Source organism: Plectropomus leopardus, chromosome 7 (genome assembly GCF_026936395.1).
Source record: "Plectropomus leopardus strain MGB_pleo_1.0 chromosome 7, ASM2693639v1, whole genome shotgun sequence".
Lineage (NCBI taxonomy): Eukaryota > Metazoa > Chordata > Actinopteri > Perciformes > Serranidae > Plectropomus > Plectropomus leopardus.
In genome coordinates this window covers 17,218,790-17,243,677 of record NC_142182.1, presented here as the reverse complement: position 1 = coordinate 17,243,677, position 24,888 = coordinate 17,218,790, and the positions used below count along the sequence as shown (strand labels likewise).

Genomic DNA, 24,888 nt, shown 5'->3' with positions numbered 1-24,888 from the left:
AAGCTAAAAACTGAGAGAAGAAGTAAATGTTGTGAGCGTAGGAAGGATAAAATGAAATAAGAGCGTCATGGCCTGAATTCATAATAAATGAGATCATGCAGCTGCTTGATCTGTTGACATGACTGTGCTTTGAAAGCCAGTCAGACAGCTGTGTTGAATGTTGAAGTCAGTCGAATATCCACTGCCCTCTGCTACCTACTCCTCTCCCTTCACATGACTGCGGCCTGTGTTCACTGTTGCCTGGACACAGCGCAGCCACAACCACAGAGCTGAGGATTGTCAATAAAAAAATAAATAAATAAAAAAAAAGAAGAGCTGTACTTACAAGCCAGAGTTGGCCGGCTCCCAATGGCCAGCTTATAGTAGTGAAGCGCCTCTGCGAACTTGTTGCTCTCCTGTAGCAGCAAACCGCTGGAGCAGACAAAAAGAGAGCAGCAGTTTAGAGATTAAAAGAACTCAAAAAAAGGAGATGTTTAAAAGTCAAAAAGGCCTCTGTTAGGATTAGATGAGAACATGAGCAGCTGATAAAAGTAAGGGGCAAAATTTAGATCTTAGCAAACCACAGACATTTGATCACACATTTGAGTGTTAGCCGTGAATGCTTTGTGTTTTCCCCTCAGGCTAAAACAGCATCATTAATAACCCTGTCAGACAGAAAGCACTCTTGGGAATACAAGACAAGACGGCACTTCCTCTGAGAGAACAGCTCTGATCAATGGACATGTAAAAGGAGAAACCATCCATTTGTCGCACACATTGAAATAGCTATGAATGGAGATGCACTTAGAAGAAAACCAAGTATACAGTGCAAAAGCACATCAACAGATACTTAACGGAAATAAAAGGCAAACATACTTGAGCATTGAGCATACGAAAATATAAATTACAAACTCACAGGTTATACAGCATGTCGGCCATGTTGCTGCGGTAATAGAGAGCATTTCTGTACGCCTGTTCAGCCTCCTCCATCTTACCCTGGCTCTTCAGGACATTTCCAAGGTTGCCCCATGCTGACAGCAGGTTACAGAAGAAAAGGTTAATCAAACAGAATAAGAAAGAACATTGGTGGCCACTTCTTTAATTATTTTCAGAATATTTGAATGTTCTTAGATTAAAGCAGGGAGAGGCAAGTAATCATTTTTCGTTGGTTATTCTCAGCCACTGACACGGGTTCAGTGTTTTCTTTAACCTCTAAAGAGAGAGATATTATGGGTAAAGTAACATGACGCACCAGGAAAGGTTTGTGTGTGTATGAAAAGAAGACCACCTCCGTGCTTTTGCACCACTAATGGCATTAGTGCTGAATGGCAGAGTGCAGCAACTGGCTGGTGGAATAAGGTTGCTGAGAGCTTTTGTACATTTTGTGCTGAGACTGTGGAGTGTGAAATGACATGTATAGAAGGGGTGATGGCTGCCAATGTCGATTGTTATGTAAAATAATACCATTTTTGATGTGTTTTTGAAGCTTTTTTTACAGACTGCTCAACAAAACTGTGCACTCAAGTCACATGACTTGTACTTGAGTCCGAGTCTAATGTGATGACTTTAGACTCAACTTGACAAAATTAAGAGAGGCTTGCAACTTGACTTGGACCTAAATACCAATCAATTGACTTAAAATTACCTACAACCTTTTCCCTAAGCCGCAAAATGAAAAAGTATGTCACGTAAGAAGTGTGCCACGAATCAATTCATTTCCCGTGTCTTCCTGAAACAACTACTATTAATTTCATTAATTCCCAGAAAAAACATTATTCCTCAGATCCACTTTGTTTGAACCAACCAACAGCCCCCCATCAAGTTGCAGGAGAGAACCATGAAAAACTAACATTATGTTAGTGCATTGCAAAAAATGGCACAGAAGAATATTTTGTTTGCGTACAAAAACCAAACAATGGACAACAAAATTAAAGTGCAGTATGCAAAACATGCAGGTTAAAAATTACAAACCGAGAGACACAATATCCAATCTTGTTATGCATTTGACGTGGCACAAAGGACGGTAAATCGAAGCTAATATTTGTGTTAGTTTAATAGCTCAACTTTGTGCACATTTTTAAAAGCATCCATGAATTTTGGAAATTGAATATATTATAATTATTTATTATTACTTTGTTGTTAAATGGCATTACATTTGGTGAAGACTGCATTATAACTTCTTTTTCTTTATCACTTGGAACTTGACTATGGACTTGTCAGTGATAACTTGGGACTTTAGTGCAGTAGGCATAATTCAATGAAATGAATGTCTCAAACTGTCATTATATACACACAGATAGGCCTAACAAAGTCCTTCTTTAATTGTCTCTTACTCCTTCTCCACAACTCATATTGAGTAGGATCATAAAATCCTGGTTCTTGTTGCTTTTGTTGACAAGTGTTTCAAGTGCTAAAATATGCAGCGCCCCTTTTAGCAACATATTTACAGTATTTCGTTGTGGAAATCCCAGAAGAATATTTAGTATAAACAGTGGCAAGCAGAAAAAAAAAACAGCCCAAGCGTTCTGTATTCAACTGTATTTCCACTTAGGCACACATGAATTCATGAAGTATCTTTGTTAGGAAAGAGTTCCTTTGTGCATCCTGAAATTTCACAGTTCAAACAATCCAATAAGGGCGTCTGTGTTTGAGGTTGGGTTCTGTTCAAATCTCATATTAGCTATAATGAATGTGAGTCGGGGACATTTCTGCTGCTCTGTTTCTGCTGATGGCCTGCCAAAACAAACAGCTGTCACGCCTCAGCTCCGCTCTGAATCTGAAAGGGAAATTAGCTAACACAACGTGTCCCCGCTGTTGCCTTGCGAGCACCCTGCCCTGCCTCCCTCCTCAGCAGCTCTGAGAACTTTGCTTCAGATGGGAATCTGTGTCTGATGACCTTGAATGTGAAGGCTATTGAATATTTTATCCACTATTTAAGGTGCCAATCAGAGGTGCCCTTCCAAGTGTGACGGGCATCTGGTGTCATTAAACAGACTGCATGCTGGCATAAGAAGATGTGTGATAAAGACGTACAACTGTTTTCATTGGAAAAACAGTAAAATCAAGTGTTTTTCAGAACAAATTTAGCCTTGACTTGTACTTGTGAGCACTTGTATATTCTGCGGTTAGGGTAAGGGAGTGACGAAGAGAAGACATTGTGAAGTTGCCTGATTTTAAATTATTCAGAGCGGCAGTAGAGAGACAGCACACATTATCAAATTCAAAACCGAGTCTAAGAGCTTGCTTAGTATTCAGACAGCAAAATATGATGCATGAAAGAGGTTTTGGTGTGGGAATGTGCATTAAAAGTTAGTAAAAGTGTGTCTATGCACATGTTGGAGCTGAATGAAAGAGCCTTACCTTTAGCAGGATTGACATAAATCCCTGATTTGTAGAGCATCTCCTCATTGTGCCAGTCCTGGTTCCTCAAAACAGTTTTGACACTGAAAAGAAGAACCACGGCAGCACTGCAGTACACCAACATGGCCCTGGAGGACCTACGTCGCAGACGGACGTACAGTGACCTCACCCCGACTGCCAACAGCAAGCAAAAGCCCATGCTGGGGATGTACAGTACTCTCTCTGCAATCACAAACCCCACATAGAAAAACAAGTTTGTGGCAGGGAGGAAAGGGATAGCCAACAGGCCTAAAGAGAACACCACGACATTTTCAGTGGTGGGCAGTGGAGTCCTGCTTTCATAGTGCTTTTTGGTACCATTTTGTGCACTATTAATGTGAGTGTCTGTGTGGGAATTGTTCATATGTTCATGATTGTTGCATTGGTAACTATGTCCATTACTGTTCCCATTCCTGCCATTGGTGTAATGGTGCGCTTTGCCATTACTCTCTCTGCCTTTAGCTGTCTGGTGTGTCCACAGGCTGAACCAAGCCAACAAGAGCAATCCAAGGTAGAAAACTACTGTGTGAAAGTTCCTCCAATCAGCAAGGCTCCTGATCAAAGGCAGGGCATCCATTGACCAATCAAAGCTGAGCATGTCGGGGCAGAGTAGAAGCCAAAAGTTGATAGTAGGTAGATAGAAAAAGGTTAACGTCCTGGTGAGGAGCGAGGGGGAGTCGGCTGCAGGGTTGTCGGAGTTGGAGAAGTTGGGAGGTTTGTTACCCATCCAGTAGAATCGGCAGGCCAACAGGACGGCTCCCCAGGCTGCCAGCAAAAACACATTCAGCAGCAGGTGGACGTTCTTTCTCTGAAGGACAAAGAAAACACAGAAACAACGATCAAACCCTCAATCCACTGAGAAGGAAATGGAGAAACAATACTGCACATATGAGAGCATTAAGTGAAACCTAGTTTTTCTCGGTGGTTGCAATATTTATGATTCTAGGACCTTTACTTTTACTCCAACCATGGCTATGGATTGGAAATTGATCACAAGAACGCCGTCCTTACATCACTTCACCTCTTAAGAACAATATGACCATTACATCGTCTCAACGGTATAGCTGAATAATGAACAAATCAACTGACTCTTTAAACCACTTTTTTAGCCAACCAAAAAAAAAAAAAAACCTTTTATAAAGCCAGAACATTCACACTGACTCAATTCATACATTGTTTATAAATGAAGGTGACCTTACATCAGAACTTTCCATTCATGCACACATTTTTCCTCCACAGCCTCCATAGACATATCAAAACAAACACAACTATTTGAACTCCATTCATCATATTACAGACTTGATATTAAACACTTTCCCAAATGCTGTGTGGGAATGCTTATGAAATATTTATAGTGTGTTTGGTTGTTTAATACTTTGCTGGCAGAGCTTTGAAAAATGGTTGGACATATTTCCCCTCAAGCATGTTCCAATGTTGGGCCCAACTGACCTTTCTTATTGTGCTAATGTTGGAAATGTAACTTAGAAAAATGTAGAGCTTTTTTTCTCAAATCAGCAGCTGGAGCATGCTCAGGGATATCCACACAGTTCCTGCAGTATTAACTTGTTATGTGCCTCAAAAAAAAAAATATATATATATATTAGAGAATGCAACACAACATCATCAATATGCAGCAATGTCTTGTTCCATTAGTTTTAGCAGTCTAAATCTAAATCTCCAGGGCATCACAGTCTTGGATGTTTCCTCAGACGAATTCCTTTTCATTATTTAAACCTAAACCCAAGGCTAACCTCACATTACTTTTATATCAGTGAACAGGATCTTTCTTCATCTCTACATACCAAAGGGAGCAAACATGTCTCATCTGTGAACATAAATTTAATACCACTAGTGCTTTGGGGATGTTATATTGATTTCTTTGCCTGTCCATTGTCATTTACAGATTGTATCAGTGAAGAGAGGCCTCGGTAACCTCTGGGGATATCTGACTGCAGGGGAAAAGCTTTGTTGTCTGCTAATGATCACTGCTAATGCAACGAACTGGAGCTCAACACTCAGGCAACAGGAAATGAGACTGGGAACACAGATGACAACACCATGACAGCTAATTACTATGGCGCAATTGCAGAGGTAAACACAACAGGAACACCTAAAAGTACAATGCAATCAAACATATTTATGTGTTCAGTGTGTATCCTGAGGCTTGGTTAAAAACTCCTATTCAAAACAGTTCCTTTCTTTTGTAGCCAAAGAAATACAGTCACTCCAACCATACACTTAAGTGCTCAACGGAGCACCTAGTGCACCTGTGTGGCTGAAATACAACAAAGTGGATCTGAATATTGGAATAAAGGATTTATAGTAGTTTTTGGATATATCACAAACATAAAAAAAACACTACTTGTATAAGGTCATCTCTGTCAAAACCTTCAGTGGAGGCCTACCCATGGTGCAGTATTTCATGAAGATAAGCCACTGCTGAGAAGTATCTTGGTCGCTATGCAACTAAAGGTCATCGTTTCAATTCTCGTCACTATTTCTCACTAATTTGAGCCACTGTCAAACGTCAGCTCCCCATGAATACCACAGAGACATGATACAGTATGTTAATATATTCTATATAGTTAGAACTTATGGAATTATGAAAAATATAATCAGATGCTGTTTAATATACCAAGTTAGGGGTACAACTTATGCAGGGACGTAATAGGTGAACAATTTCAAACATAGCCATCAAAAAAATCTACTTTAGTTGAAAACCCACTGTGACAACGGATGCTCAAACATAAAAACTAAAGACCACATCTAGGCAACCGAATACAAAACAATGGGGAATATGCCAAACAATTACAATAATCCCAATGCTATTAAAAATACAAGCAGGACAATTACAAACATCTGTCAATGTATACAGATACAACTGACATGATGCAAGGTTCCAAAAAATGGAAGCAAATCAGGGCTTGTCGTGAAAAATTCAATGGGTGACTGAAACTGTGCCAGCTCAAGTGAAAGACTAGAACAGATAGCACATGAGTCATAAATGAAAAAAAAAAGATCTGAAAATGGTCTGTTAAAAAAAAATCATAACTAATCCCCATTTCCTGTTGAATAAAGAATAACACCATGCATATGTATCATTTTAATTAGCCCTCAGCGACACACAGGAATGCAGCATCTATGTTCCTGCTGACTGTGGGACTAACCACTGAGGCACGCTTTAAACAAACAGCAATGAATAAAAAATTGCCAAGAGTTAGATTAAATGATTGGTCTTACGCTCATGTCAGTACGATGAGCTACAGCTAGTAGCTGGTTACTTAGCATGAAGAATTACGAAAGTCCATGGCTGTATAAAGAGAACTGGGTAAAAGTGGCAGGGACACTTTTATTTCAGTGCAGCAGCACATAAAACTAAAACAGTTCAACTTCCTGGTTATAAAATTACAGAGTAAGCATACTAAAGAGTTTCCCTTGCCGAGCAGCTAACTTCCAATTGATTTAAAGACGTGGCTCTTTTTGACTTTTTTGAAAACGTTATCGGACCAAATGGTTAAAATCCCAATAGTGGGAGTTGTGACACTCAAAAAAAAAAAAAAAAAGTATGCATTGATCCATTGTCTTTTCCAATGTAAGTCTACAGATAAAAAAGTCTTTTTGACATAGCATCAAGTGATGGACCTGGACATTGGAGTTACAAAGTTTGGCCACTATGCCAAATTGGCTTCAAAGCCCAGTACTATTAATATAATACAGTCTTAAATGCTATAACATAATAAACGTTCTTTGACTAAACAATACAAAGTTCTAAACAAACTGCTACAATTGTTTGGTAACAGATGCAGTATAAAAAAATTGCTCAAGAAATATATTGTAACAGCTCCCTAAAAATATCAGTGGCATTTAATATCTGCAGTCCTTCAGAAGTACCACTTCCTCCTACAGACCAAACTAAAAATCTGTCAAGTGAACTTCATATGAACTCTTGGGATAGATGAAGGATGGAACGATGGCTGGAGATCATCCTCTTCAAATCTCACACACCAGGTTTCAATGTGCACTTTGAGTCAATCCCTAAAATCACTGGAGTGGAGTCCTGTGGCCACTTTTCAATCTGAGCAGGTGAGCAGAAACTCTACAAAGAGATGAAGTGGACTGAAGTGGTCCGCAAGGCCCAGGGGCTGTACTTTGTGCAGACTTTGCCAGCGAGGCTTGCTGAGCAGTGTTAATACATCTCAATCACTGCTTCAGGGAGATCCAGCTTGGATTTATGAGGCTCTTCCACAATCTCTCAAGTCGTCTCTCTGGCCAAGGCACAGGCTTATAAGACACTACCTCAAAGTTAACTTAAAGCACTCTAGAGGAGAAACTGAAAGAAAAGTTCACTCTATTTTTAGAGAGAATAGGTCATCGAAAATTGGGTGTTATATGGATGGGGCACTGCGCCATGTTCCCACCCAGACAACACCCTCCTCTGAACTAATTTCTGTGCTGTTCATGGCTGATTCGTGCAGTACCTTTGATTCTGTAAAGTAATTTTTTTTCCTGCTGTGATGAGACCACTGTCTGTAGGGCAACAAGTTGGCATGTATGTTTCATGTTTTTGTGTATACACCTATGAAGTGCTGACGACAACCTGGAACTGCTCCCATACATACTCATACCTGGCCCTGTGACAAACAGATATGTCATCTTGACTCTTCCCAGACGCAGCACAAACTCAGACACCACAACCTTAATGACATCCATATGTCGATGCTGAGGACTGAGGCGCGTTTCATTTACATTCTTGTGCTGCACTTGCACATTTCCCTTTTTCTATGCTGAATAAAGTCTTTGGGCAGCATTGAGAACATAAAACAATCCTTTGATTGCACCTCAGCACACATTTGTAACCCCACTGCTCCTCCTCTTGGCCTACTTTTCCACTAACTTTCTAAGGAAAATAAATGTGAAAGCGAAGAAGTATACAGGCAGCGAGCAAACAGGAAGTGCTTTAGAGATGATCTGGAGGACGCATTACGAGTGGGACAACATGAACCCTAAGTCAATCATCTCTTGAATAAACAAACATGTGCATCCTCCCTAATATGCCTGCTGTTTGAATGTCTACAATTCAAAAGCATAAGTTTAGTTACCAGCTGGACAATGGCTCCCAGTGTGCTGTAGCTCTATTATGAAGGAAAACTGAGGCATTCTAGCTTTGTTTCTTTTGTCTTTAATCCAGTTTAGTTTGAAATAAGTGGTTTAGCACAACCCCGTAGGAGGCATGAGGGCAATGTTGTTCTTTTTCTTCCCTTTTGTGTTTCAGGCGCAATCAGTTCAGAATTGAAACAATTTAGCTTTTATAAGCCAGGCATGTGGATAAAATATCCTTGGAGATGAAATGCAAAACAGGCCAATTACGGAATCCCTGTTTGTGCCTTTGCTGCCTGTTTTTCCCTCTACACTTTGATTAGGTTGAATTGACTGAGAAGAAACCTCGATCTAAAAAGTTTTTTTTTTTTTTAACATCCGCTAGGGTGTTGGGAAAAGGGTTTGTGGCAAAATAAAGTAAAAAGAGCTCAGAGAGAAATTTAATTAATTAGTTTGGAGAAAGTACTCTATTCTCTAGGTATACACAGCCCCCTTTTGCATAATTGGCTGATGTATACACCATACCATTTTTCAAGAGCAAGAACAATCCATCACGCAAAACATCTAACTAGCCTGTCAAATTACAACACCGTTCCTGGCTCATCCTCCAGCAAGCACCTCTGAGAAAATCCTGTGAAAGAAGAAGTGGCATGTCTGACCTACACCGGACAGAAAGGACCTATATCAGGAAAGATCCAACAGTATACAAGATTTTGGATCTGTCACATATCCATAACATTTTCTGAGAGTTTCCTGGAAGATCTCTAGCAGATCCATAAATATGATGTTTCCCGCATAAGATATCTGTGACTTTAGGATACCAGATTTGTTTATCACAAAGATCACAGATCTGGAAAAATACCATCAAAAGATTATCAGGCAACTGCAGATACAAAGAAATCTGACTGACATATTCACGAATCTGTAATACTGTCTCAGCTGGCCAAAAAATCGGATCATATATGGTCGAGTATGGATCTTTACACAAGCATGTTAGGGAGTATATGCTAAACATTACACTAATTTGTCAAAGATGCTAATGTTGCAGTAAGTACATTATGCTGGTTTGCTACATAAGCAAAACATGTGGTGACTTTATATCTTTTCAGCTAATTGGAAGCTAATATTTGAGCATACACACTAAACTGTTTAGTTCAGGACTCACAGTTTGGTACGACCTACAACCAAACAATTTAAATTGTCGCATATACAAAAGTTAAAATTGAATTGACTGTTTTTTCAGTTAAAATGAATTGTTGTTAATAAATTTAAAAATGTTCATCTTAAATTTAAAAAAAGTTCTTTTCATCTATAACCTACAGATGGCTTAAAAGTGAGCTGGCGGATTCCATGACACGACAGCTGAGCTACTGCTGTCCAGTGAGATCTACAAAGAGTAGGTGTTGTTTAAATTTTATCTAAAGCCCAATTCACATCACAGGGTTTCAATAGATGAAATGTAATAGTCTAAAAATCTGTTGCTTATATTATTTGTAAAAGCAAGAGTAAAGAAAGTTAATCCAGAGAGGAAATCCATCCAGTAAAGATTGAAACTAAGAAATTTTGTTTATGGGTAAAGAATTTCCCCATCAAAATAAAGAAACGAATAATATAGTAATCATAACAGATTACACATTTAACGGTAAAATAAGAGCAAACAGGATCAAAGTCCTATCAGCCTGCCCACAAAAAGAACATGACTCTTCTGGTTGTGACGTAACATAGGCTGGTAGCAACATGTGATGAAGTTGACACAACAAGCTGTTTTTAGTTCATGTCAGTCATACTATAAAATATACATTTGAATGACACAGAAATTCATTTTTTTAAATAGACATCTTGGACCAATGTTTTTTCTTCCAGTCTGCAGATGAAATCCATTATTTGCAATCTTGTGGCTGTATGTACTGAAATTTGACCTTCAGTGTAAGTGAGGATGCAAGCTGCATGGTCACTTAATTAGCTAAATCTACAATCTAATACTATCCAACGCAACATCAGCTCTGCATAAATTCTGCCTTACAGGGGAACAACAGCCATTATAAAAAAAAAGATATTATTCAGGAGGCTATATAACATGATGGAAGAAATACTAGAACCTGCTCATGAGCGCGCATATTTCCATGCTGTGCCAGGAAAAAAAAGTCTAATTAAGATTAATTAATTTAAAAACAAGGCTTTAATTGGTATTGAAATCTCCCAAACAAATCTTTCCAATACAGTTGCAGCTCACCTGTAACCTGGTCATGGTTGGTCTGGTAGTGGGGGTTACTACCCAAAAAATAAGTAATGGAATATGATTTATGTTTTGTTTTGTTTTTAAAATTTTGTTTTAATCTTTTTTTTTTAAAGATATATTTAGGTAATATTCCTCCTTTTTTGTTTTTGTGTTCAGCTGACAAGGTTGGGGGATACATAAAGTTTGTTTTATTGTAGTTATTTTAAATGGACACAATTTCTTTGTTACATCAACAAATGTTTTATAAGCACTTCTTTATCAGTTGTTTTATTTTCAGAGAAAAAAAATTATCCTATTTATCAACCATGAATTTATGATTATACATTTACTGTGTTACAAATGTAGTATTATATTGTCAGTAAATGTGGATAAAACACAGCTATCGCATATCCTGTGCAAATGCGCTACATGAAACACAGATGTAGGAGGTGGGTATTTTTGACATAACATGAGGGTCTTATGTGTGTGTTGTGATTTTTGGCTGCTGTGCCATGACTTTCCCTCTATATCTCCTTATTCTTTATCTTTCTAACAGTCCATACTCCGTAACATGGTCCACGCTGGACTTCTGGACTCCAACCCAACACCCTCTGGTTCTCACACCACACTGAGCTACTCCCGCCAAACTAGATCTACGAATAGTAAGAGCAAATTTTATTTTCTTTGAGTCTTAGTTGTGGTTTTGGTTGGCCGCCGTGCCGACTGATCTGTTTCTCTATTGATCATGGCTGCCATGCCATGACTATCCCTCTCATTTCTGAAAATTTCTCTCTATTTCTCTGTCTATCTCTATTCCTTATCCCTCTTTATCTATATATGGCCGCCGTGCCCTGACTATCCCTCTCTATCTCCTCTATCTGCTGTGAGATCGAAGTGCCATTTACATCTTGCCACCTTAGAATTATGAGTTTCTATCTGCGTTCTGAGTGTTTTTTTGAGACACTGAGCTTCAAAATTTTGCATTTATAACTGCAAAAGTTATAAGAATAATTTTTGTTTTATAAATAAAAACTCCAAAAATACATATAACTTTTATGAAACACCTCACATAATGTTAAGTTATCACAGAATAAGAATAATAATTTTGACAAAAATGTCAGATTGAACCTCATAATGCTGAGATGGCGATTTGTGTTGTGTTTGGTTGGTTTGATAATCTGTCACGGCTGCTGTGCCATGACTATCACACACTCTATTATTATTATTTATTGCACACACGCACACACACACACACACACACACACACACACACACACACACACACACACGCACACACAGGACCTATAGACATGCATTAGTTGCAGAGAGATGTTAGAGTGATGGAGCTGACACATACTCAGAGCTCCAAGCAGTTAGAGCTTCAGTGCCTTGCTCAAGGGCACCATCCTCCAGTATCCAAGTCAAGCCCCTGCAGACTGAGCTATCGCCGCCTAGCAAGGTCTACAAAAAGTAAGTGTCATTTTTATTTTTCATGTTTGTGTTGTGTTTTTGGTTGGCCGCTGTGCCAGCCGATCTGTTTGATTATCTGTCATGGCCGCCGTGCTGACATGTCTGTTGGGTTATCTTTAAGGCTGGGGTAACGCGTCGACGTAATCGATATGTTGATTCACGTAACATGCGTCGACGTCTCTTACTGTTTAATACAGCATGTGAAACGTGAAAGTGTGAGCAGCCCTGGGCTTGTTGTTTTTGTTTGGGTGCTCGTGTATCAAGTTAGAGCGTGCACACTACTTGCCTGAGCAGCGCTTGTCAGGCGCGTCTGAGCTGCGTGTCAGCTGCAGTACGTCAAGAGAAACAGTGGCTTGCCGTTTTTTTACGTGTGACGCTCGCGTTTGTTGACTCTATACCACTTAATACCGTAGTTTAAAGTCTTTCTCTGTCACAGAGATGAGGGTAATACAAAAATGTTTGTTTTACCTCAACTTCCTTGGTTCCCTTTCAAGCTATCTGACTGTGTCTCTGTGGACAGAATGCCATCAGTTGCTGATAAAATGCATTTAATTTTGAAACATTTACAGGATGGGGTTGTCAGCTGTGGAGGAGCTTGTATAACTTCATAAATGAGTGGAATCGAAAAAATAATCGATAAAAAATAATCGTTAGGTGCAGCCCTAGTTATCTTTAAAGCCCACTGTGCCGTGACTGTCCCTCGATATATCACTCTAGAGTGTCTTTCCCTCATCTTTCCAACTACTTTATATCTCTATCTCTGGCTCATCTCTCTTGCCTCTTACACAAGATATATAGTGTTTTTATTTTCTTAAAATCTGTCATGTGTTTTTGTTTGGCCGCCGTGCCGACTTATCTCTTGGAATGATCTTGTATGGCCGCCGTACCATGACTGTCTGTTCTCTTCTATATTTTTTTAGCTTGAATCAATACTGATACAATAATTTATTTTTTATTAATCCTTAATGGGGGAAAAAAGGTTGTTTTACTCTTGTAATCCTTCTATACACAGATACACCAAAAATACACACATTAACACATAGGACCTGTAGGCATGTCAATAATTGTAGAATAATGCCAGAGAGATGGAGCTGTTACATAGTGAGCGCTTCAAGCAATTAGGGCTTTGGCTCTTTTTGGTTTTCACCATAAGCTGTTTGAGCGTTCCAATACCCATACTACCATACTACACTGTCGGACACTGTTACCATCACAAGACCTTTGACACCTTCACTTAAAAAAAGCTTTTTCTTTTTAAAAAAATAGTTTTCGTCACACCATGTAACCCTTGCAAGGAATCTCTTTTGCATGTTCTGCCATGAACCAGGAAGTAAACAGGAAGTGGTATATAACTGCTGTAACTGGTTGAATGTGTTCAAACTTCATGTTTGTTCAGAGTTCTATCTTGAAAAAGACAATTTTAAGTCATACTCAGAGTGCCACCTACTGGCAACAGGAAATGTCATGTTTTACACTTTAATGTTCCGCTCCTAGCAAGTTGACCTGATTGATCTAAAAATTGGGCAAAAAAGCCTGAAGACATTGATAATGGTTTACTGTGAATATTGTGAGCATTACATTGTAAGATACTTTATGTATATTTCATGGATGGGTATCCTGATTTCAGTTTTTTTTAGGATCCAATTTTGTCCATTTAGGGAGATGTGTCAAGATAGGATCTGTCAAAGATGCACTGTGTATTCTTGTGAATATTGTCCACATCTCTGACATACACACACATATCCGACCTTAGATAGCTCCATATTTTCTGGTCGTTTGTCCAGTGCTATCTCCTCCTCTTCATCGTTACTGAGATCAATTGTCTGCAGAGGGCCTTTCATCAAGATCCCGCTTCACACTGATAGACTTGTAATGAAAGTGAAAATGAGCTCAGGGTACCAATCAGAGAGAATAAGCACCTTCAAAGCCTTCAGACACACACACACACACCTACAGAAAGCTCCGCTTAAAAAGTCTGCATAAATCTTTCTTTGAGTTTGATGGATGGAAATACACTGTGTCCTTGTTCTCTGACCTCTGGTTCAACTAATGGAGCTCGTGGTTGATGAACCACAAATTCACCTCCTATCTTTCCTGCTTTTTATCAGCTGCAGCTGTTGTGATCCCCTCCTTTGAGAGTGTAAAGAACCTATGGTTGTAAAACCGATTGTTAGCAGGCAAGACAAGATAAGGGCCCGCCTATTGCACTTCCTAACAACCTGTTATGGATTGCCAGCAGCTGGCTCATGTTGTCAAAATGTGATTAAGCTGATGCCTGACAATTTGTTCTCACACAAAGAATGTGTAAGCTGTTGCATTTTGTTTTGGCCAATTTTAGAGCAATTTGAGCTCTAAAATACATTGGAGAAAAATTTCTGGCTAAATGTACAGACTTGAAAATGTGCTTACTTAGAGGAGTTAAATCCCAGCTGGCACCAAATGTCAATATGATAACAGAAATATGTTACACTCCTACTTCTGATAGACTCTACATTTTGGTTGAAATAAAAATCAGGTTGATAATATTTTTAATGTCCATTAATGTTAGAATTTCACATTTTGGTCTCCATACCACACACCTAAATGTCTTTATTCTACCCCAGAATGCTGGCAAAAGATGTTCAGAAGACTTAAGAATTTAGATAATCAACAATATTCAATCAGCAACTTAAAACAGACAAAATAAGTCAGTATTCTTTGTCAAATTTACATTGTCATTAGACATTTTCCTGACATTGAATTTCACAACCTAAATTTAACCAAATATTAATGTCAATTGACTTTGGTAGCCAGCTGGGAGGAATATGAAGCTAAAGCCAGTAACCGGTTAACTTAACTTAGAACAGCTGGCTTGGCTCTGTCTGAAAATAACTAAATCTGGCCACCAACCACAGATTTATAATAATACCTAGATTCCGTATGCCAGGATGGCACCTATTCCTTCCAATGGAGTAGCTTGCTTGGCACATACTCCCAAAAAGTTTTCTAGCCTCTGAGTTACTTCTGCGGCCCACTGAATATGCACAGAAGAGTTTCTCCTGCTGGCCTCATCCTTGAATTCCCGGTCCCCATCTTTTAGACTTTACATTGTGATGACATCACAGATTTTAAAACCGCTTTCTCAGCCCTAGGAAAGTTTGACAAATCTGAAGCCAACTTGGCTCAGAAATTCATAAAGAGATTTAAAATGGACCTTTTTGCAGTTTAAGGTGTACCGTCAAAAGTTTTACTGACATATCTTACAGTGCTGGTTTATGGGGAAAATGCCGTGAGTGGTCGTTGGGAAAAAAATTGGCTTGCCTTGACAGCTTTCCCCGGGGCCTGCTACCAACACCTCTAAAGCTAAATCATTAACAAGTTCTATCTCGTCAGTCAGTTTAATCTGTGCAAAGACCAAAGTAAAAACAAATGATTTTTTTGGCAAAGTAATTTATTTGAGTCTCTCCTGGTTGCCTGGCAACCTCATGGTGATGACAACACTATCTGCAAGTTGGTTTTTTTTCTTGGGAATGCAAAGGCATGGCCCACTCTACTTTGCCTTACTCTGCCTCTAAAATGCTTGCCCTGACTCTTGCCTTAACCCAAGTACCAAAGGCAAGATTTACTAGCCAATCAGACAGGGTGAAGGTCATGCCTTGCCCATAAAAAAAAAAAAAAAAAAAATCTTATCTAGCACTCTAGCGTATTTTTAACATTCCATTTAATTAAGTAACACTCAATTTTGCTAAATGTAAAACAAAAATGTAACAGGTGCAATTACTTGCCACAATGTAGTGAACATTTCAGACATGTCTCTTATTTCTCTTTATTATCTACTGTACTATTATCAACTGTATGACCAGAGCCTCTTGCATCAGTAATTTCAAGGCATGCAATAAACTGACATATCTCATTTTTTCATGCAGCTAAGATAAACTACGGGCTAAGTGCTGTCATCACTGTAGGATGGATAACTCTATAATTGACTGTGTAGGTGCAGTACATGAAATACACAAAGGCAAGTGGACAACTGCTGGATTGCGGGCTGCGTGGAGCGAAAGGTCACAGAGTCAAATCCCATGGCAGACCTGCTTTGCGCTGCACATGATCAAAGCTTTTAACCCGTGTGAACCCATCAGAAAACCCACAGACTCAGCTGCTCTGGCTGGCGGATAGCTTGAGCACAAAGATGGGTAGAGGGAGAGAATCTGCCTCAAAAACAGTAAAGCCCTGGAAAAAGGCCAATGATGAGCAGGAATCTGTTAGAGATAAAAAAACAGACTTTTATTGACTGTGAAACGTTAAAGATAAGAGCATTAAAAACATGCAGTTTCCAGCGGGGAGGGAGATATGTGTAAGGCCCCAAAGGAGGCAGGAGAAAGAGGGATGAAAGCCAGTGTCAGGTGAAGTTTCTGTGCTCAGTGTGAAAAGGAGCAACACTTTCTCTTTCAAGTATTACCACCCAGCTCCACAGGCACACTGTAATAAAAATTGAGAAAAAAATGGAATCTAAATGCATGTGGCGAAAGCAAATAAATCCTAGCATTAAAATTTCCGACCAAGACATTGTAAAAACACGCCAGCTCATGCTCCCTTGGTCAGCTTTTATTAACTATAATCATTGAACCAACACGGGATCCATTTCTTTTGAAACCTTTACTCAACATTCCAGCTCATCTCACTTTAAACATTCTTATTTTAGATGTCCCAATTATGCTACAAAACGTCCTCTTTTCATGCTGAAGCCCGATGATCCTTGTTTAGGGGTCAGAAAGGGTCTCCCTCTTCCAGTGCCATAATCACAGTTCATTTATTTTGTCATCAGTGGCAATCAGGCATCTACAGATTTATAACAGCATAGGAAAAACATCTCATTCTGTCAACCAGAGTGTGCCTGCTGGGGGGATGAAATCTGAACTTCTGGTTGAGTATCGATGGTGAAGTGTGTTATAGGTAGGCAGGAGGAAGATGAAGGAGAGCCCGGGGCAAAGAACATAAACAGCTAATCAATGGAAAATCCTCTGCTTTGCCAAGTTCTCAGTGGTTACTGAAACTTGAGTTGATAAAATGTGCAGAAGAGCGACAAAACTTCTCACTGTATTTTCCAAAAGTCACAACAGTTTGATCTTTTGAAGATCAACGCATGCACCAGCTCTACCCGTTCGGTCAAAGTGATGGGAAAAATGTTGGTTTTTGTTAATTTCAAAGTGCATTTGCCGGGTAACACAACCACATCAAGGTCATGCAAGGCAGTCCATTTAATAGCAACTGAAAAGTCCTGAAAATGAAACTCTGAATTCATCTTCATTTGTACTCAATACAAACTGAAGTCATATTCGGGAAGGGCAAAAGCATCAGGCAGACCAAACAATAAGGACATAATGACAATGGAAAACCAAAGTCGACTCAAAACCCTTAACATTTCGTAGGAGATATTTATTGAGTGAAACCACAGTAATGGTTTGAAAAATAAACGGAGTGTTCCTTATTTCTAGTCCTTCGTTTCCCGTATTTATTTGTACTACAAGGGCCAACTAGACTGTGTGACCACTACTGCAAATTTGCTGTGACAAGATGCTGATTCAAGCTCTGCGGAGGGGAATGAAATGTGGGTTGGAGGGAGGTGCTGTATGCTCCATGCTGCTCATGGACTCTCAACAACAAATAAATAAATAAATAAAATGTGCTGTTTCTAAGGCATGTTGTATCCAAATTAGATTACTCCTGTCCATGCATGGATTCCCAGTCATTACTTTGCATTTGGGAGATCAGAGTCATTGTATGCAGGGTTTAGCGAGGCTGTAAGCTTCTGCAGAACATGCATGAATAAGACACACAAAGCCAGAGCTGGGGTCCAAAGCCATGCAGATATATTCTGTTGGAGGGATGTCAGATGTCGAGAATTGCTCCGATTGCATATTTTCCCTGAACCACTTTTTGAAAATAGCTCCCTGGTGTGTCACGTTACGGTTGACCACCACGTCTCAGTGACAGCATGCCATTTGTTGCTGTTTATATTGGCTAGTAACAAGCACAAGAGAAGCTCAGGAAACGTAAAAAGATGGCTTGTGGTGTGGGATGATGACGAACAGCAGAGACAAGCTTCAACCATAAAGCAGTCAAGGTCAAGATTCATCATCAAATGATAGCGTTTCACTTTTTTGCACTGGAACCTTACATGTTTTTTTCATAGATAAATGAAAAAGCAAGCTTAAGATATTCTGAGTGTGTCTCGGAGAAATGAGACTACACTACACTAAGGTTGTATATGTATCAACATAAAACAATGTGAAAATCATTCATATTGATACACCTGCAATGAATTATCACCTGAATCTGCAGCCCAGATTGTCTTTATGAGGAGCAGTACTGAGTTTTAGCTCGTTTAGCTGTCTAGCCGCAACTTTACTGTTACTCCACTCTCATGTCTTTGTTTTTTACCCACACCAGGCAGCTACTTTCAGTGAAGAAGCTCCAGCAAAAGAACCAGATATTTACAGAACTGTGAGAAGCATAGACTGTATATACAGAAGGACAAGGTGTCTCCACATCCTCACACTACACAAAACTGAAGCTAAAATAACCTGGATACATATGCTGTCGTGTTGCACTGGTGACATTATTTGGAAACAGATTCTATGCAGTAGCAATCTCCGCAATGTCAAATTCCTGCCCATGCATCCGTCTGACAAATGATCACAAGCACTCGGATCGGCAAACACAGCTGTCAATCATGATGTCAGCCCCCTTTTTATGGCATCAAATAACGAATTAAAAACAAATTCATCAGAAAAATTAAGACTCAGCACATCTGTGATAATAACTCACTTAAATGACAGAGAGCATCTTTGGGAAAAGTGTATTCGATGTGAACTTTGAGTTTTTACAGCTGAGGTTGATGGGTATGTTATAATTTTGCATTTTGCACTTAAGTACAGTTCATCCTGAGGGGAACATGAATGTTCTTACTGTTTATTTTTTTAAGGCTATCCGTACAATAGCTGTAGAGACATTTTAGGCTGGACCAAAAGTGGGGTCAAACAGTCGTCCCTAAAGCCACACAGCCACCATGGCTAATTTTAAAGAGCATGCTCGTTAAAATATAATAGGGCCATCCTCTCTATCTGCTCAGCAAGTAAAAATAAACACTTATGTATGCCTATAGGAATAAAACTAAAGAGAACATAACAACAACAGGTTGTACAAGTAATAATATTGAACTATTATCAGTTTACACAGAGCACCTTGTTGATAAGAAATACAAGAGAATACACACATACATGCAGTGATGCTCTATTTCTAAACCTAATTAAAAACACAGAGTTTTCACAGAATATCCACCAGGTAGAATTAACTCTGAATCCCAAAAGGGCACTGCTTCATTTGTAAAGGAAAAGAGCCATAGATCAAAGTCATAAAATCATCATAGAATCATAAATGTCACTCAAGGACCATGAAATTACTTTAATTTGCAGTTTTCAGCAAAGACGTTAATCAAAAATGGCTACAGAGAGAGGGAGAGATAAAAAAAGCACTCGAGAGAGAGAAAGATGAAAAAGTGCCTGTGAGATCCAACGGAAGACAGAAAAACCTTTATTGTTGTGTGAGTATGCTGGCAGACATCTTTCTGTAGATCTCCAAGCCTCCATATGTCTCCATGCGCGCTTGAACTCCCACAAGGGCATGATAACTCAATTATACACCGCTATGCCCCGAGATTACCAATGAATCTGGGGATTGAGAGAAGAATTCCCAGATGTGCTTGTGAAAAAATCAAGCACCTGCATGTCTCTTTTTGGTGCAATCCCTCTGTGACAGGATGGTGACGGGGTTTTCACAGCTAAGATATCAATGAATTATTAATCCTGAGTTGGATATCATCATGCTGGAGGAAAAACAAATTGCCATGCAAATTTGTGTAACTAACATCATGACAACTTTGTAATATTATGTGTCTTGAAGCCGAGTAACGTCACAAAATCAAGCACTGATCACACTTAATGATAAGATTTAATCAATATGTCTCAGTGCTACTGGATGTCCTTTTGCAGTTCCTCTTGTGGAGGAGGATTCTTTCCACAATTCGTATCCATGTTTACAACTGATAGATTTCCCCGTGTGGCTTTGCTTTACCACTGTGATAATCATTCCAATGTGTCACAGAGGAGAAATTAGAATTGGGCGTGGGCCAGAGTCCATTTAGCCCACACGGTTGACTGAATCTTTAAGGACTAAAACTGCAACTCAGCAGCTAAACAAGAAAGAATTTTAAAACAATTAGAGAGTAGCAGAAATGAGGGGAAAACAGCTGAAGAGCAGCACTCAGCCTTCATGGCTGCATTGCCATACCCAAAGGATTAGACTGAGAAACTCGAGGAAAAAGAAACGAAGAACTCAGTGGAAGAGAGTCTTGGACTAGTTCAGGATCAAAGACAAGCCAATCTGTCCACAGATTTATTACTGAAAATCTTCTCTGTGTTCATCACACAAGAAATGCATCCATGATCATAAAGTCATGTCAGATAGAGCAGACCGTTCACCAGGCACTTTTGTGTTTTATATGTTTAAGATGGATAACAATAAGATTTGAAATGATAAGCTATTCTGCACGGAGATCAAATCACAGTCTTCTTGTTACAACTGTGCAAGTCAATATGACTCCACACCCTCCTCTTCATAGAGCACAAGGCACAATGGTAGCCATCATGTATGCTACATGAACTTTTTCTTACTTTTCAGAACAGCAGCTATCTCAAAACTTAAAACTCTGTGTTTAATTAAATTAGCTACATACCTTCATTTACCAATACATACCTGTTGAAGTTACAGCAGGTAACTTGCTCATTTTCGAAACTTTTTTTTTTGATATTTCATATACATGAAACAAAACAATAATACAGTTACAACAATCCAATACGTAATGTGAATAAAAGTTAACATGTACAGGAAAGAGGGAAAACCAAATGTGCAAGCAAAATGAATGAATACATTTATCTGCATAAATGCCACAAAGCAGCAAAAAAGGTTTGTCACAATTTCCAGCAGCCTAACAGCAAATTTCCCAAGCCACCCGCTCTGTCTAACCAACAGTCAAAAGCCCCAGGCTCTTCAGTTTAACATCACACAAGACAGAGAAAAGCAGCAGGCACAAAGCTGGAGTTAGGGAATACCCAGCATCCCTTCAAGACAAAATAAGGGAAACCATGCGTCTATTCTAAAAAAGGTTGCCGAGAAAAATAACAACAACAAAAAAAAAACCTAAACATTTGTCTTCTCTATGTTACTTTGTGTCACGGTAGGACAAATAATGTATGTGTAAAGCATATGTTCTTATGAACACGATCACATCTTGAATGTATTAGCTGCCACCAGCAGCTTTATGGCTTGCTCGGTTGGTTGGTTGATTGCTCGCTCCACAGAGACTTCCTGTCCCTTTGTTGGCCACAGTTTTTACCCTATGACTAAAATTTTGCATGGCAGTTGCAGCTTTTGCAAATTCACACTTGTTTAATTCCTAGGTTGTAACTGAGAGGAGTTCCCCTTGTCTTGGTGCAAAACATGACCACTAACTTTAAAACCAGCACTAATAGAACAAAAAAAATAGGCCCATAGTCAGTAAATTTATTTATTTCAATTTATAAACAAATTCAATTCAATTTAATTGTAATTTCTATAAAAATATCCCCAGAAAAGTATTTTTAAGAAGTCTTCATCAGCCCCTTCAATAATACTGATATTCTTTAAGGTTTAGCAGCATTGAAAGCAAGGGTGACACATCAGCATTTAATATACGTATATTAAGAATGAATTTCAGAAACCATTACTGGATGGACAAATAAATAAATAAATAAATATTAGGCATGTGGTCCATGCAGGTTTTACATGCGCTCAGGGAGGAGGCGCTATGACTTATTGATATATCATATTTAATAAAAAGTTATAGCACCAGCTTGTTTTATGAGTCCTTCCCCAGTTTCCGTTTCCCAAAATAGAGCATCCACTGGCTGATGGTTCATGGGGAGCGACAAGCCGTCTGATGAAGGGACATCACACGCACTCTGCCTCCTAAAAATGTCTCCAGCAGACTCTCTTTCTCTCCCTCCCTCTGTCCCTTGGCCGCTCCATCCATTAATGTCTCTCCCCTCCTCTTCAAAACACTTTTTTTCTGCTTCTCTTTCGCACATGCCCCATCTCTCTTCGGTTCTCGCCCTCTGCGCTGCGAGCGCCAGCGGTGATGATAGGACCTCTGCTGGAAAACGCAGTGGTCCTTTGTAGCAGCATGCATAGGGGGAATTACTGCTAGGACTTTACCTATTCAGGTAATAGACTGGACCGCTCTGCCTGCAGGAGCCTTTGTGAATATTACAGGACATGTTGAAAGGACTTGCAGATAGCCCTACAATTGTTCCCTTTGTTTGTTGAAAGTGGCAGTTTGCCCATTCCACATCTGAATGATTTCATTTCTCTTATCCATCGGAAAGGTTTGGCACCAGCTTATAGTATATGGGATATCTAGTTCTGCTTGTTTTGATTAGGATTCTTATAAGCCGTATTTACTGTGCAAAGTACAAAACAACTAACATGAGAAATTTGTCAAGAGCTCTGGAAACCTGCCATAAGGCTCAGAGCTGTTCCGGTTTTAATGCTTATCTTTTTATTGCGTTTTACATAACAACAAGTCATAAAACTAATTGAGTTTGTGAACAACTTTGATATTGTACTTTCCAAAATTATGTACATTATCCTTTCAGAATAAGATGTAGCTGAAATTACACTGTGTGTTCACACGAGGTCTAACAAATGCTGTGACTGGGCCTTTTTCCTTTTTTTCCTGGTACAGTAGCTGGGAGTCTAAGTAATGCAGCTCTGGCTGAGTGATTTTACATGCCAGTTTATTTGTTGAGACCATAAAAGGAGCCATAAATAGGAGCTCTGGTCAGAAACTGAAACAAAGGCCCAAACTATATTTTACTTGTGTTGAAGTTCTAAACTATAGTTTGCAGATCTTTGAATGTAAAATGTCAATTGAGCTTAGAATAAGCTGGTAGAGTTGCTCCACTGTGGTTCGGGACTATCCTTAAAAAGAAAATACACTGGAAGCATGTCTCAGTTAATTAAAATGAGTTGAATTTCTTTAACGTGAGTCTGTTATTTCCTGTACCATGTCTGGGTTATTCAATTATCTCTTATGAAAACGTAATGATTCTGGGAAAACCGGCAAACCAGTAAATCTATACATGTATCCATTAAAACAGCCCGATGCTGCAGGACCCTGGTGCTGTGGGACATTCCTTTCCAGGACTGAGATCTTACATAACACACTGCGATCGACATGATGGCTATAAAAAGAACAGTGTATGTGATCATTTTCAGTGAGAAGCAAAGCAAGGGACAGCGTCAAAATTTCAAGCCTCACATTTTATTTCACAGTTGTTTTTTCGTACCGACATGAGGCTTTGTTTCAAGGATTTTTCATCCTTTTTCTCTCTGCTTCCACCTTCTCACAGCGTGCAGAGTCAGGGTCACTGTGCTAGCTGTCTCTGGCACCCTGCCTGTCAGGTTCAGTTATGGCTGATGGACGGTAGGCCGCAGCAAACCCCACTCAAGTCACTTTCTATCACTGTGGTTCCACTCGCCTCATTTTACCCCACAGCGAAGACATTCAGAGGTCAAAAGACCTGTTCAGTCATCTGTGTTTGGAATGTCTTCACTACTAGCCTGCTACTGTATGTCTTATTCTTTAGAAAGAGAGACATCGTGAAGTTACAGCATCTTTCATTTACAGTCTCAAAACATATTTTAAGGAGTAGTTTGCCATTTTGGGGGGGAATTTTAGGTGGATTGATGGTTCAACAAACACAAGACTTTCACCAAGGAGACCACAGTTTGTGTCTCATGTGAAAGCAAAAGTTAACTTTGACTTATTGTAACTTACATTTGTAAATTAACTCATAAGTAACTTAAATCACATATGTAAAAAACTTAAAGGTATACCACGCAGGATTGGCGGATGATGTTTGTAAACACAAACACACAAAGTAAAAGTAAAAGCCAGCCACAGAATCACTCTCGCTTGGCATTTCACTTTGCTTTATTTGCGTTTTTCGATGCTGCGTCTCTTGGATGTCTTTTTCTTAAAATCTGACATCTGGTCACTACCTTTTTTGTAAAGCCCCGGCCTCACATTTGCACTGTGGTGGCACATGCCCATAAATGTTCCGAACAAAAAAACAAGAACATTTTAAGAAATGACATTTACAGGGGTGAGTTTTTGCAGAAAAATACACCACCACACATTTTACAGTGTGTCATTCGTGATTACTGCAAAGGATTACTTCTGTATGAGTCTATACATAATTTTTCAGAAAAGCCATGCATAGTAAACCTTTTACTGATGTGCGGAACTTAAGTTACGTGACAAACATAGCTATGTTAACTCAAACTATTATCTGTTTTCTACACCTTACCATGTCATTTCGGTGCCAAACTGTGTCACATTTTGGAGTCACTCAGTACGTTAACGTGCACAGTTAAGTCGAGCTACAGTCATAACTCGATTAGGCCATTCAACTGAACAACTGTCCTTGTTCCAGTATACAAGCACCGGGAAAGACTCGATTTACTGATGAAAGTATGCCCGACTCTGCCACAGGGGGTGGTGAAATGCCCCCTTTCAGCTAGTTACTCTTGGACCTTCTTCCAGTTGACGTTTATGTCACGTACCACACAAGTTAGCAAGTGGCAAA

At 39.3% G+C, this 24,888-nt stretch overlaps 1 protein-coding gene across 1 annotated transcript in view; it reads right to left on the bottom strand.

The window, feature by feature from the left end:
• Positions 1-24,888, bottom strand: part of tmtc2b (transmembrane O-mannosyltransferase targeting cadherins 2b) — a 117,036-nt gene that overhangs the window by 33,113 nt on the left and 59,035 nt on the right. The window contains exons 3-5 of the mRNA XM_042495971.2: positions 3,340-4,186; positions 896-1,010; positions 326-411 (exon numbers count right to left, since the gene is read on the bottom strand). Of these exons, the coding sequence (XP_042351905.1) occupies positions 326-411; positions 896-1,010; positions 3,340-4,186 (1,048 nt within the window). The remainder of the gene's footprint in view (positions 1-325; positions 412-895; positions 1,011-3,339; positions 4,187-24,888) is intronic.